This window comes from Dendrobates tinctorius, unplaced genomic scaffold, assembly GCF_039654945.1.
Source record: "Dendrobates tinctorius isolate UK_male_01 unplaced genomic scaffold, ASM3965494v1 ptg000064l, whole genome shotgun sequence".
In the NCBI taxonomy this organism is placed as follows: Eukaryota; Metazoa; Chordata; class Amphibia; order Anura; family Dendrobatidae; genus Dendrobates; species Dendrobates tinctorius.
The window spans coordinates 54667996-54683587 of record NW_027361732.1 but is presented as its reverse complement, the minus strand read 5'-3'; the positions used below and the strand labels follow the sequence as shown (position 1 = coordinate 54683587).

General features: G+C 42.0%; 1 protein-coding gene across 4 annotated transcripts in view; it reads right to left on the bottom strand.

The window, feature by feature from the left end:
* The window catches only part of NDFIP2 (Nedd4 family interacting protein 2), a 154881-nt gene that overhangs the window by 66162 nt on the left and 73127 nt on the right, over positions 1-15592 (bottom strand). For all 4 annotated transcript variants that reach the window (XM_073580439.1, XM_073580441.1, XM_073580440.1 and 1 more), the window contains one exon: positions 5522-5609. In XM_073580439.1, coding sequence (XP_073436540.1) covers positions 5522-5609 — 88 coding nt within the window. The remainder of the gene's footprint in view (positions 1-5521; positions 5610-15592) is intronic.

Below are 15592 nucleotides of genomic sequence, written 5' to 3'. Positions count from 1 at the left end.
GGATGAAACGCATGGCTATCCGGCTCGATCCGGCTCTAATGCAAGTCAATGGGGGGGAAACCGGATCCGGCATTGCATTTTGCCGGATCCGGTTTTTGTCAAAAGCGCCGGATCGCGCCTGACGGCTAAAACCTGATGTGTGAAAGAGGCCTTACAGAGGAAATCTGTCCACAGATGTAGGAAGACAGGCGTCACCATACTGTACAGACGCTGGATTTCGTTACGGCCTGACATTGACAAGGATTACTGATGCGTGCAAGTGTCATTCCTACCCTGTAGGACAAGGTGCCATCTCCATCCAGTTAGTGGTGCGCTTATACAAAATGGGACAGTGAATGGCCATTTCCAAGACTTTAAGATAAAACTATCTAACGTATGAGTTCATTTAATGTTCACTCTGATGTCCACATATTGTAAATTTACATCATGCTGTCACAGTGGGTACACAGAGTGGGCTCAAAAACTGGGCCCACACCATACCAGGTAGATGCTGCTGGGTTACACAGTGGGCATCTGCCTGTAACAGCAGCGGCCGAAGCGAGTTCACCTGCAGCTCTTCAGCTATTTAAATGCTTCTGTCAATCTCTGATGGCGCCATTTAAAGAGCAAAACCTCCAATGCATGCGTACACCGGCTCTCATCAGCTCACTGAAGGAGCTCATGACTGACATCTTGGTACTCCAGTGAATACTTTGGTGAGAGCGGTATGCAGCATGGGTACGGAATGCAGTAAAATACCACATCCTAGATATCACTGAATGAAATATTCCAGTTGCAAATCTTTACTCATTACATAGTAGAAAGCATTGAGAACAATAAAACAAAAATGATCAATGTAAATCAAAATTAATAACCCTTGGAGGTCTGGATTTGGAATGATACTCAAAATCAAAGTGGAAAATCAAATTACAGGCTGATCCAACTTCAGGGGCTATGCCTCAAGACAAGGAAATGATGCAGCAGTGTGTGTTGCCTCCACGTGCCTGTCTGACCTTCCTACAACGCCTGAACTTGGTCCTGATGAGGCGGCAAATGTTCTCCTGAGGTATTCTCTCCCAGACCTGGATTAAAGCATCAGTCAACTCCTGGACAGTCTGTGGTGCAACGTGACCTTGGTGGATGGAATGACACATGATGTATCAGATGTGCTCGATTGGATTCAAGTCTGGGGAACGGGCAGGTAAGCTCATAGCATAAAATGCATTCATCATGCAGGAACTGCTGACACACTCCAGCCACATGACGCCAGCATTGTCATGCATCAGAAGGAACCCAAGGCCCATTGCACCGCATATGGTCTCACAATTGGTCTGAGGATCTCATCCTGGTACTTAATGGCAGTCGGGGTACCTCTGGCTAGCACATGGATGGCTGTGCGGCCTTCCAAAGAAATGCCTTCCCACACTATCACTGACCCACTGCCAAATCGGTCATGCTGAAGGACATTACAGGCAACAGAATGTTCTCCCCGGCGTCTCCAGACTCTGTCACAAGTGCTCAGGGTGAACCTGCTCTCATCCGTGAAGAACACAGGACGTCAATCTCGAATCTGCCAATCTTGGTGCTCTCTGGCAAATGCCAATCACCCTGCATGGTGTTGGGCTGTAAGCACAACACCAACTTGTGGACATCGGGCCCTTATACCACCCTCATGGAGGCTGTTTCTGACACTTTGAGCAGACACATGGATGCTAGTGGTCTGCTGGTGTTTATTTTGCAGGGCTCCTGCACTGCTCCTCCGGTTCCTCCTTGCACAAAGAAGGAGGTAGTGGTCCTGCTGCTGGGTTGTTGTCCTCCTACGGGGCCCCTCCACATCTCCTGGTGTACTGGCCTGTCTCCTAGTATCTGCTCCATGCTCTGGACACTAAGCTGACAGACACAGCAAACCTTCTTGCCACAGTTCGCATTGATGTGTCATCCTGGATGAGCTGCACAACCTGAGCAACTTCTCCGGGTTGTAGACACCGCCTCATGCTACAGTTCCTCTAGGGGTGAAAGCAATGACAAAATGCAAAAGTGACCAAAACAGCTGCCAAAAAGGATGAGAACAGAGAAATGGTCTGTAGTCCCCCCTGCAGAATCACTCCTTTATAGGGGATGCCGTGTTAATTTCCTATCATTTCTACCTGTTGTCTGTTCCATTTACACAACAGCAGGAGAAATTGATTCACAATCGGTGTTGCTTCATAACTGGGCAGGTTGATTTCACAGAAGTGTAACCGACTTGGAGTTACATTGTGTTGTTTAAGTATTCCCTTTATTTTTTCTGAGCAGTGTGTATATACGCTATATGAAATATAACACTTTAAATCAACTGTGTTCTCATTTGAAAAAAAAACAAAAAACCTCAAAGCCCAATAAACAGTCAGTGAAAGTCTTGGCAAGAGAAAAAATAAAAATAAATTGAAGAGCAAGAATAGTAGTTTTTCAGTCACCTCACTAACCAGAAAAAAAAATGCAATAAAAAAACAAAACAAAATGTATTTACACCAAAATTGTATCAATAAAAACATGATGTGCTACAGAAAATTATTTTTAAGCAACAAATTAGCAATTTGCTAGTTCATTGGGTGAGTAGCATCCAGTTTTTACTGCCCGATTATTAGGAAACGAGCGCTCTTAAGCCCCCGTCACACACAGCGATCTCGCCACAAGTTTTGTGACGCAACAGCGATCTCACCAGCGAGATCGCTGTGTGTGACACTGACCAGCAACCAGCCCCCCTGCCGGTTATCGCTGATCGTCCTGGAATGGCCAGGACATTTTTTTGATCGCTGATCTCCCGCTGGCCAGCACGCATCGCTGCGTGTGACAGGCGGGAGACCAGCGATCAGCGAGCAGGAGCTGGTAAGTAAGGTAAACACAGGGCTTCTAAGCGGCGCGCAGCGCTTAGAAACCCGATGTGTACCTTTGTTACCAGTTTGACAGCTCACCAGCGATCTTATAGCGACACACCAGCGATCCTGACAAGGTCATATCTTTGTCGGGATCGCTGGTGCGTCGCTATGTGTGACGGGGCCCTTAGGAACACTCGTTCATGATAATTAATTAGACAGTGTAAATAAAGCTTGTAGTGCACAAGCATGCCACTAGAGGGAGAATACCGACCATTATATCCAGTAGAATACGGCTTGGAATTTGAAATCCCATTTCTATTGTAATTTAACTAACTATGAAACCAAATCTGTATATAAGCAACAATCAAAGAAAATGCAGAAATGATAATAAATTCCAGTTTTTGAGCCAGTATTTATAGTATATGAACAGTTTATAATCTTACTAGTATACAACTTCAAGCCTTCTATATTGTGTAACAGGAAAGGTAAAGCAAGGAGCACTATCTGATTACAAGCATTCTGGAGTGAAGACAGCCACAGCATACAGCTAAAAGTAGCAGACCATGTGGCCGCTAATGGGTCCACGAGTATAGGAAGGGGGGGTTTAATGCCCTTCTCCAGGCCTGACATCACAGTTTCAATTGCATCAGTATTCTGAATGTCGATGCATTTGAAAACAATGATGGAAGAGGGATCCATCAGCTCACTCCTCTATCATTCTCCCCAAGTGTCTGAGCTCTGGCGCCTGTGTATTAGGTGCGATGACATCACTACATCTTGCCCGCTCTGCAGAGCTTCAGAACACATGCTGAAGAGGCAAAGGTGCAGGGAATCAAGGAGAGGTGATTTTTTTCTTTTTAAATCAAATGGGGCCATTATATTGTTTGGAGAGCTGTGTGAAGGCCTTAAAAGAGTTTGCAAGTCTATGTGGGGTGCATCATATACTATTTGGAAGGCTGTGTTGGGGCCAATACCATGCGCGGAGGGCCAATACCCTGCGCGGAGGGCCAATACCCTGCGCGGAGGGCCAATACACTGTGGTGGCATAATACCTTGAGCGACGGGAGGTAACGTAGGGTCATCAACTGACATTTGTCCATGATTTTATTACTGGTTTTTAGGATAGGTGGTTATCACATAGTGCAAAATTAATTTCTATGATGACACAATATGGCGAGTTGCGCATTAGAGAAAGGGGGGGCTCCCTCAACTGTCCTTTCAACTGCAATATAAGGAACAGGATAGTACTTCAATGTAAATAATTCAAAACAAACGCCTAGGGAAAAAATAAGATGTGACATAGGATAAAGAACTGAACTGTAAATTTAATGAATTAAAAATTCCATTTCTGGATTAAAATATTAAACGCACAAGGGGACTCACAGACCGGGACAAGAAATGTTTGAGGCCCACTGGGACCAAGCTGGGCGAAACGCGTGTTGGGGTTTCAGGGACACTGGGTCTGTTCAACAAATGTAGAAGTTAGACTATAATAAGGTATTACCATACTTTCCTCTCCAATTATTATTATTATTGTGTGGGATTGTATTGTATTCGGCACTATTATTATGCACATGGATGAAGTAGGGTTTTCATTTCCTTTTTTTTTTTTAATATATAATCATTCTTTCTATACTTTCCCCCTTGGTTATCTGATACACTACACATTATCTACAACCGGCCCGTTTTCTTTTTTAATAAAATAAAAGCTCATTTCGTGTCCCAGTCTGTGAGGTAACTTGTGCATTTAATATTTTAAGCTTGTAAAAGTATATTTACCTATTAAAATTACATTTTTGAGGGATCCATTGAGTTCACCCCCATGTGTCCTGGGTCACATCTTCATTTTTTCCTAGGCATTGGTTTTGAATTAGTCTCTGCAGAATTTGCCTGAATTGGCGCAGTGAACACCTTGTCTCGTTGACTTAAGGGCCTGTTACACATAGTGATATCGCTAGCAATATCGCTATAACATCACCGATTTTGTGACGTTGCAGTGATATTGCTAGTGATATCGCTACATGTGATACTTGCCTCCGACCGCCTCTCCCGCTGATTATCGCTGATCGCGCGAGAACGTCCTGGACCATTTCTCATCGGGCGCTTCCTGTAGCGCCGACAAGCGACGCGTGGACGCGGGCAGGAGGACGTTAGGATCGCCGAGTCTGACAGGTAAGTAGCGACCCCCGACCGCTGCTATGTCGCTAGTGAGATCTGCCTGTTTGGCAGCTCACTAGCGACCACTTAGCGATGCACCAGCGATCCATATCGTTGTCGGGATCACTGGTGCATCGCTAAGTGTAACGGTACCCTTAGACAATCAATCATCACTCTCATCAAAGTGAAGTGTTTGCTTTGTAAATCTGTTCTGCAACTTTTTGAAGTTCTACATAAAGATTTTGAAAACAAAAAGAAAAACACACACTTTTGATCGATGTTCATTGGTAGCTTACATATTACGTGATAGAGAGCGACGATCCACAGTATGTTGTTCCATGAGGTGTTTAACATTTTGTCAAGAAGGGTCAAAAATCTGTGGGGTTGTATATGGGACATAACCATTTTGCCACAAAATTCCAGTAAGAGAAACGATTATCCTGCACTAAAGACAGATTTCTTCATACACACCCGGTGGTACTGGCACACATTAAGTCAATTTGGAAAAGAAATAGGAACAGACTTACTAAAGAAAGCCAGCATAAAGATCCCATCATTTCCGACTCTCAGCTGGTCGGCATCACTGAAGTCATCTCTAGGTGGATATTCTTCTTCCTAGTCCAATAAATGGCAGAGAACAGAGGACACATTTAGTCGATTTTTTTCCAAAGCTTCATTTTTACCAACCATTAGGGCAGCTAGGGCCATGTAGTGCCATGTGATCAGGCCAAAGAATCGGAATTTATATATATAAAACATTGGGACCAACATTTCCATAATGAAAGGGAGCGTGACAATGTGGCTCAATATTTACTACCACCAACAAGTGTAAAAGTAATCACTGGGTACATTCACATGTAATTTTTATATTTTTTCCTGTTTTGTCAGGTCTTCTTCTTCTCTGAAGAGACAATTTGCACATTTAATTTCCCAAAGGAGCATGCATGTCTTATAAGTCTCTTCACTCTGACATGCCAAGCTTGGCTTGTCACTCTCCACAGACCTTGGTCCAGAGTCTCCCAACTAGCCAAATCAGATCTCATACGTTACACTGACGAGGGTCAGTATCCCGAAACATCATGTCTGCAAATTAAGATTCTGGTTTGGCCTTTATCTCATATCACATTGAAAGGACCATTAAAGAGTCAATAAAGACTTTTAAGATTGCTGCTTCCAAAAAAGGTGGCACTAGAGTTCTAGTCCTCTTACCCTCTAAAGAGGCAATATGCTTATTTAATTTCCCAGAGGAGCATGAATGACGCATAAGTCTCCTCACACTGACATGCCAGGCTTGGCTTGCCACTCTCCACAATGAGAAACATTATCTTTTAAACCCCTACCATGATTAGGAAATTTGTGAGAGAAAAAAAGTCAATTTCACATAGCCTTAATAAAACCATACAGACGCTGACAATCGGGAAGATAGCTATAATTATTACACAAATATTTTCCAATTTTTTTCTTTGCTAACCACACAATTGGGCAGATTTATTATCTGGTCTCATTTTTAGGCAGCGCAATGTGTCACAAGACATCCTAGAATTCATCATATTTAGCTGCTTTTGTCTAACATTACACCACTTATTACTTAGTTAATTATGACCAGTGGTAACATTTAGGCACAATATTGGAGCACAGAGTTGATTCTTAAGCAATGCCCTGTTGTTGTAAATTGATGCCCCCCTTGTAAAGCACGTGCAAACGTGCCTAAGGGCTCATACTCACATGCGAGAAACTCGGATGAGTCTCGCACGTCCATACCCGGGGTACTGCTGCCAGCACTCAGATCGGAGTGTTCAGCTGCATGTATTTCTATACAGCTGAACGCTTCGATCCGAGTGCTGGTCAGTCTTCCAGTCTAAAAGAAAAAAAAAGCAAAAAAAAAAGTTCCCTAGCTTTATAAAGAGCAGAAATCTGTGGAAATTCGCTGCATTACTTTTCCAGCAGCTGAATTGCAAAGTAGATTATTCAAAAGCATTAGCAAAAAGCAAATGTTGATGGTAATGCAGAAATTTAGCTCCTGAAACTCCTGTAACCACCCTTACAAAAAAGCTACACAATTTTCAGCAGAGGCCTTGACAGAGTGTGCCGCATCAGCCTCGTCGCTGAATAAGTGAGGGTATGTGCCAATACATGAAGGCTCTCACTACAAGACCCACCAGTCACCACCTAGAATGGCCAAATACTCATCAAATCTGCACCTACAAATGAAGGAATTGTAAGGCCACGGGCACACGTTGAGGATTCTGTGACTTTTTTACCTCAGTATTTCTAAGCCAAAATCAGGAATGGGTAACAAATGCAGAAGTGGTGATGAGTTTCTATTATACTTTTCCTCCGATTGTTCCACTCCCGGTATTGACTTCCAAATACTGAGGTAAAATACTGAATGTGTGCACATGGCCTTAGTGATAACCCAAATGGACCAACCAGGTGACTCGCTTTCAGAAAGAATTCAAGCGTTCAAGTTTTTTAGGCAGTTTTTGAAGCCAAAAGCCAGAAGTGGATGAAAGAGAAGTCTCAGGCTCTTCTTTACAGGTATCCACCATTTATGATGCGTTTCGGCTTTGAATTTTAAGGGCACATGCACACTAAGTTTTTCTGAGTGTTTTTCGAGCAGTTCAGCTCCAAAAATGCCTGACAAGTTGGTTCAAAAACACTTTACTGTACATGTGCTCAATGTTTTCAGAGCTTTTTCCCCACTTCAGGCTGCAAAGCATGCCTGGCGGGAAACAAAGAATGTGCATGTTACTTCTTTGGAGGTTCCCTTGACAGAAAAATGCTCCACCCTAGGCACAGTCCAACAAGAAGGCAGGAAATAATTCTGCCAAAATGCTTCGGCAAATGAAAACTTCTCTAAAAACTCCTCATAGAAGAGTAGTTTTTAATGGCATCGAGAAAAAAAACAAAACAAAAGTGTGCACTTACCCTAAAATTTAATAAAAAAAAAAACACGACTGTGGTAACAAACTATAAGGGTACATACAATATGTAAGCCGATAAAGTTATGGCAGATAGATACTCGATCACCAGACAATGCTAATTCATGTAGTGAAATTTTTAAAACTGCAGCAAAAATGGAAGTGTGAACTGTACAAGTGTTAAGAAAAGCACGTGTCCTGCTGCTGCATGTGAATCTGGCAACCATGTTGGTTTTTTGTTTTTTTTTTAATTTTTAACAATAGTCTTGATTTATAGCACATAATAATAGTAGTAGGCACCCCATACACAGACAAATGGGTTCAGCTGACAGTCTAATGTGTATTGGGGCCCCAGACAATTATTTTGTGTGTGTGTTAAAGATCCTTTTATTCTCCTTGAGATAAGCCATCATGCAGACACCCAAAAATTTTTATTTGGCTGTGAACTTGTCCAATTTTTTTTTTTTTTCCATCATGTACTATTTACCTCTGAGAATCCAATGGCACTCACCCAATCAACTCTATGGTTCCGTGGGAAAAAAAATAAAAAAAATCCTATCACACAGGAAAGACATCCGAGTGTGGTCAGATTTTCACAGACTGACAATATAGAGAAAGAGGCGACACTTTTTATCCTCAACCTCAGAGAAAATCGGATCCCACGCTGATCGGAGTCTGATTAGCATAAATTGGACTGATTTTCTCAGATGAGAGGAAAATGGTTGCGTGAGCCTAGACTTGTAAAAAGCACAGAAGCGCTTGGCAGAAAGAACATGCACTGCGGGGATTCGCCAGTTTCTGAGCCGGGACCAGAGGTTATGTATACAATATGTTACATAATTCTGGCCAGAGTCCACCCAGTGGGCACAGCCTCGCTCCATGTATTGCAAGTCAATTGTGCTCATATACTTACAGGCAACAATTATTATGGGATTTTCATATATGCAATTGTTCCCCAGTCTCCATCCTTCAGCTTACAAGCCTGCAGAGCATTTTACATAATTTAGGCATACTATTAATATCCTGTCTTATGTAGGCCTCCAGCAGTACATTGGAGTGATCACTGACACCCACCCTAATGATAGAAGTGACTCTACTCATCATGACCCAATCTGAACTGCAAAGCTGAAAAAGGAGCTATAGAAAAGTGTCAGTCTGTTCTGTCTGCTCAGTGTAAAAAGTAGATAATTTTACAATTTGCTTTTTTGCTGACAATCACACACAAAAAAAAAAGTGTTTTGTCTCAAACTCAAAATGCAAAAAAGAAAGAAAAATGTCAATTTAATGCATTTCTCGATCTCTTAAATCGGAGAAAGAAAACTATACAGCCTGATCCTGAAGTTATGTTTCCATTCATTGGCCCTCTACTGTATGCCAACATTGGGTAGATGACCATGAAGTACAGGACAGGCAGAAGTGAGCGTTCCAGCCCGAGCAGATTGGTAAGGATTTTCTGCTACCATGGAAACTACATCTGCATAGCAGCCGCAGTTACAAAATTATATCAAGATGCTTCATTTTTTAATTTTAGATTCATTAAGCCATTGAAAAAAAAATAACAGAGGTGGACATGGCCTTTAAAAGGAACCGGTGATGTGAAAAACTGTTATTAACCTGCAGGTATGTCACCTTCTGAAGTTGCCCAGCATCCGCACTGAAAACATAGCTACAAGGAGGGAAATGAATGTTATTCCTCTTGGCAACCTCAAGCCTTCAGTCATATAGGTACAACCGGGGCGGCATCAGCCACAGCTCAGTGCATAGGGAACTGTTGCAGTAACTACGCCCCAGCACGGAGGCTCCCAAAAAGGAATAAAGCTCATTTCCTCCTGGCCGCTGTCATATAGGTACAGCCGTAGCGGTTTCAGTCAACGATCAGCGCGTAGTGAACTGCGGCTAAGCCATGCCCCAGCATTGAGGCTCCCAGAGGAATAATGCTCATTTCCGGCAGACCCCCAAGCTTTCAGTCATATAGGTACAGCCGAAGCGGCTTCAAGCATCACTTAGCAGATAGTGAACTGTGGACATAACCATGACCCAGGACTGAGGCTTCTAGAGGATAAAGATAATTTCCTCAGGAATCTGCCGGGCTTTCAGTCATATAGATACGGCTGGTGCAGCTTCTGTCACAGCTCAACGCGTAGTGAACTGCAGCTTAACTCCGCCACTACTGAGGCTCCCAGAGGAATAAAGCTCATTTCCGGCAGACCCCCAAGCTTTCAGTCATATAGGTACAGCCGAAGCGGCTTCAAGCATCACTTAGCAGATAGTGAATTGTGGACATAACCATGACCCAGGACTGAGGCTTCTAGAGGAGTAAAGATAATTTCCTCAGGAATCTGCCGGGCTTTCAGTCATATAGATACGGCTGGTGCAGCTTCTGTCACCGCTCAGCGCGTAGTGAACTGCAGCTTAACTCCGCCACTACTGAGGCTCCCAGAGGAATAAAGCTCATTTCCTCCCAGCAGTCAGGCTTTCAGTGTGGGCACCAGGCAGATTCAGAAAGCCATTAACTTGCAGATTTACCCCATATGTGCAGGTGAATAGCATTTTTCCACATGACAAATTCTCTTTAAATAATGTTATTCCCCGATTCACTTTAAAAGGAATGTGAGGGTTTTCTCAGTTTTATATTGTGGCCATATCATCAGCTTCTTTGCATAAGGCTGGGGGTCACAAGAGCTTATAGCGCAGCAGAGGGCTTTGTGAGAAAACATCACATAGCACTTGGCCCAGTGCCACTCTATGGGGCAGATCACATCTGCAATTATTTTCTCACGCTCATTCGGCAGGTCATCCCAGTGCAGTCAGATATACAGTTAGGTCCATATATATTTGCACAGAGACAACATTTTTCTAATTTTGGTTCTAGACATTACCATAATGAATTTTAAACAAAACAATTCAGATGCAGTTGAAGTTCAGACTTTCAGCTTTCATTTGAGGGTATCCATATTAAAATTGGATGAACGGTTTAGGAGATTCAGCTCCTTAACATGTGCCACCCTGTTTTTAAAGGGACCAAAAGTAATTGGACAATTGACTCCAAGGCTATTTCATGGACAGGTGTGGACAATCTCTTCATTATGTCATTTTCAATTAGGCAGATAAAAGGCCTGGAGTTGATTTGAGGTGTGGTGCTTGCATTTGGAAGGTTTTGCTGTGAAGGAAACATGCAGTCAAAGGAGCTCTCCATGAAGGTGAAACAAGCCATCCTTAATCTGCAAAAACAGAAAAAACCCATCCGAGAAATTGCTACAACATTAGGAGTGGCAAAATCTACAGTTTGGTACAACCTGAGAAAGAAAGCACTGGTGAACTCATCAATGCAAAAAGACCTGGGCGCCCACGGAAGAAAACAGTGGTGGATGATCGCAGAATAGTCTCCACGGTGAAGAGAAACCCCTTCACAACAGCCAACCAAGTGAACAACACTCTCCAGGAGGTAGGCGTATCAATATCCAAATCTACCATAAAGAGAAGACTGCATGAAAGTAAATACAGAGGGTTCACTGCATGGTGCAAGCCACTCATAAGCATCAAGAATCAAAAGGCTAGACTGGACTTTGCTAAAAAAAACATCTAAAAAAGCCAGCACAATTCTGGAAGAACATTCTTTGGACAGATGAAACCAAGATCAACTTCTACCAGAATGATGGAAAGAGAAAAGTATGGCGAAGGCGTGGTACAGCTCATGAATCATGATCCAAAGCATACCACATCATCTGGAAAACACGGCAGAGGCAGCGTGATGGCTTGGGCATGCATGGCTGCCAGTGGCACTGGGTTACTAGTGTTTATTGATGATGTGACACAGAACAGAAGCAGCCGAATGAATTCTGAGGTATTCAGAGCCATACTGTGTGCTCAGATAAAGCCAAATGCAACCAAACTGATTGGTCGTCATTTCATACTACAGAAGGACAATGACCCAAAACAAAGCCAAAGCAACCCAGGAGTTTATTAAAGCAAAGAAGTAGAATATTCTTGAATGGCCAAGTCAGTCACCTGATCTCAACCCAATTGAGCATGCATTTCACTTGTTAAAGACTAAACTTCAGACAGAAAGGCCCACAAACAAACAGCAACTGAAAACCACCGCAGTGAAGTCCTGGCAGAGCATCAAAAAGGAGGAAACACAGCGTCTGGTGATGTCCATGAGTTCACGACTTCAGGCAGTCATTGCCAACAAAGAGTTTTCAACCAAGTACTAGAAATGAACATTTTATTTACAATTATTTAATCTGTCCAATTACTTTTGGTCCCTTTAAAAACAGGGTGGCACATGTTAAGGAGCTGAAACTCCTAAACCCTTCATCCAATTTTAATGTGGATACCCTCAAATGAAAGCTGAAAGTCTGAACTTCAACTGCACCTGAATTGTTTTGTTTAAAATTCATTGTGGTGATGTCTAGAACCAAAATTACAAAAATCTCTCTCTGTCCAAATATATATGGATCTACAGTAACTGTGATTCTATGATTCTATGATTCTGTACACGGAGTCAGGCCATGGAGGAGATGTAGAAATTACTTTTATTACAGTGACATCGCAGATAATGCTTCGCTATGTTGTCATATTGTGACCGGCAAGAGTCGCAAATGGATCCACATACAGTATGTTGGATTTTCTGCTGCTACTCACAAGCAACTTACTTACCATAGACTTCAATGCAAGACACATGCAACTGATCTGCAATTTGACCATTTTTATTATTTTATTTTTTTTACAGCAAAATCACAGCTCTAGAATAATCACGAGACAGCGAGGTGCAGACAAGTTGCCCAGAATTGTTTGTGGTGGTGTAGCCTGAGCCTCACCATTGGCTTATAAGCATCATGCACATAGCAGTTTGGGAACGTGCTGGCTGAGCCGCCTCGCACAGAGTAAACTTGATGGACTGGTAGAGGTTACTATTACATTGAGTCTCTTTTCACAGAGCTAGTTATCTGCTTTACAGCAGCCATGTGTACTCATGTAATAGAGATTCCTATATGATGTGCAGATAACTGAAGGGCGGACACTATTCAATACATGTCACATTACTAACGAGCCCGTAACCATCTTAGCAATGTTGATAAAACGGCTATTAGCAACAAGGTAAATGTAATATGCCAACTCCACAGTATAGTTAAGGGGTTGAGCTACTCACTGTTTCTCCACCCAATTAAGATCATATAAAGCAGACTACATATTAATTATACATGGCTGTACCAATAACACCATTATCCGGAGGTCAGAGTAAATGATGCCATATATTAGTAACAATAAGCTGTAAAATAAACCTATTTACCTCTATGTCGCCTTAAAATGTATTTTTACACCAAGCAGAGCATCAACAGAAAGAATGCCTTCTGATATATATGCTAGGTGGATACATAAAAGTACAAGGACCCGACTTGGTTATTAATATTGGGTGTTTCAGCCATAGCCGATGCATACCATCAAGCAAACAGCCATGCGATCTCCATAGACAAGCTCATAATGGTTGCTGTAGGTGTCCACTTACAATAGGCAGCCACACAGTGTACACACGTGGTCAAAATTGTTGGTACCCCTCGTTTGATGACAGAAAAGCCCACAAAGGTCACAGAAATAACTTGAATCTGACAAAAGTAATAAACCAAAAATCTATGAAAATGAACAAATGAAAGTCAGACATTGCTTTTCAACCATGCTTTCACAGAATTTAAAAAAAAATAAAAAACTCATAAAAATAGGCCTGGACAGAAATGTTTTGTTGCACAACCTTTTGAGGCAATCACTGCAATCAAACCATTCCTGTAACTGTCAATAAGACTTCTACACCTCTCGACAGGTATTTTGGCCCACTCCTCAAGAGCAAACTTCTCCAGCTGTCTCATGTTTGAAGGTTGCCTTTTCCAGACAGCATGTTTCAGCTCTTTCCAAAGATGCTCAATAGGATTTAGGTCAGGGCTCATAAAAGGCAACTTCAGAATAGTTAAATGTTTTCCTCTTAGCCATTCTTGGGTGTTTTTAGCTGTGTGTTTTGGGTCATTGTCCTGTTGCAAGACCCATGACCTGCAACTGAGACCAAGCTTTCTGACACTGGGTAGCACATTTCTCTCTAGAATCCCTTGATCGTCTTGAGATTTCATTTTCACCTGCACAGATTCTAGACACTCTGTGCCAGATGCAGAAAAGCAGCCCCAGAACATAACAGAGCCTCCTCCATGTTTCACAGTAGGGGCGGTGTTCTTTTCTTGATATGCTTAATTTTTCCATCTGTGAACACAGAGCTGATGTTCCTTGCCAAAAAGTTCCATTTTTGTCTCATCTGTCCATATGACATTCTCCCACAAGCTTTGTGGCTTGTCAACATGTAGTTTGGCAAATTCCATTCTTGGTTTTTATGATTTTTTTTTCAACAATGATGTCCCTCCTTGGTCGTCTCCCATGAAGTCCACTTTGGCTCATACAACAACTGATGGTGCAATCTGACATTGATGTTCCTTGAGCTTGAAGTTCACCTTTAATCTGTTAAGAAGTTTTTCTGGGCTCTTTTTTGTTACCATTCGTGTATTATCCGCCTCTTTGATTTGTCATCAATTTTCCTCCTGCGGCCACGTCCTGGGAGGTTGGCTACAGTCCCATGGAGCTTAAATTTCTGAATAATATGTGCAACTGTAGTCACAGGAACATCAAGCTGCTTGGAGATGGTCTTATAACTTTTACCTTTAACATGTTTGTCTATAATTTTCTTTCTAATCTCCTGAGACAACTCTTTCCTTCGCTTCCTCTGGTCCATGTTGAGTGTGATACACACCATGTCACCAAACAGCACAGTGAGTATCTGTAGCCCTCTATACAGGCCCACTCACTGATTCCAAGATTGTAGACACCAGAGATAGTCATTAGTGGACACACCTTGATTTAACATGCCACTTTTGTCACATTTTCAGGGGTACCATCATTTCTGTCCAGGCCTATTTCATGAATTTAAAAAAAAAAAATCTGTGGAAGCATGGTTGAAAAGCAATGTCTGACTTTCATTTGTTCATTTTCATAGATTTTTGATTATTACTTTTGTCAGACTCAAGTCATTTCTGTAACCATTGTGGATTTTTCTGTCATTAAACGAGGGTTACCAACAATTTTGGCCACGTGTGTATGCTGAACAGAAGGGAGAGGTTGTATGGGGATACGGGCTGTCTGGTAACATGTGAACAAATACAGTATTAAAGAATTCTGAATTCAGACAACAGGAAAATATACTTTTTTTGTTACAGTTATCAAACTAAGCATTAAAAAAAAAAAAAAATGTAGACACTTCAAAATTAAAGAACAAAAAAAAAATTCGATATATTGGCAGATGGTTTTGTCATAGTAGACTAAGGCTATGTTCACACTAGGCGTTTTTTCAGCTTTTTATGCAAATTTTCAGGTGCGTTTTACAGTACAAAAATTCTATGAGATTTCAGAAATATCATGTACACACCTTATTTTTGGCATCAGTATTTTGTGCTTTTCAACATTTTTTTTGCACAATAGAGCATGTCACTTCTTTCAGCGTTTTTCACCCATTGAAAATAATGGATGGTCAACAAAACGCTGAATATCCGCACACATAAAAATGCAGGTATCAGGTTTTGCAGCTGTTTTTTTGCAAAAACCTGATTAAATAGAATGGGATTTTTTTTTGCTGCAATAAACTTT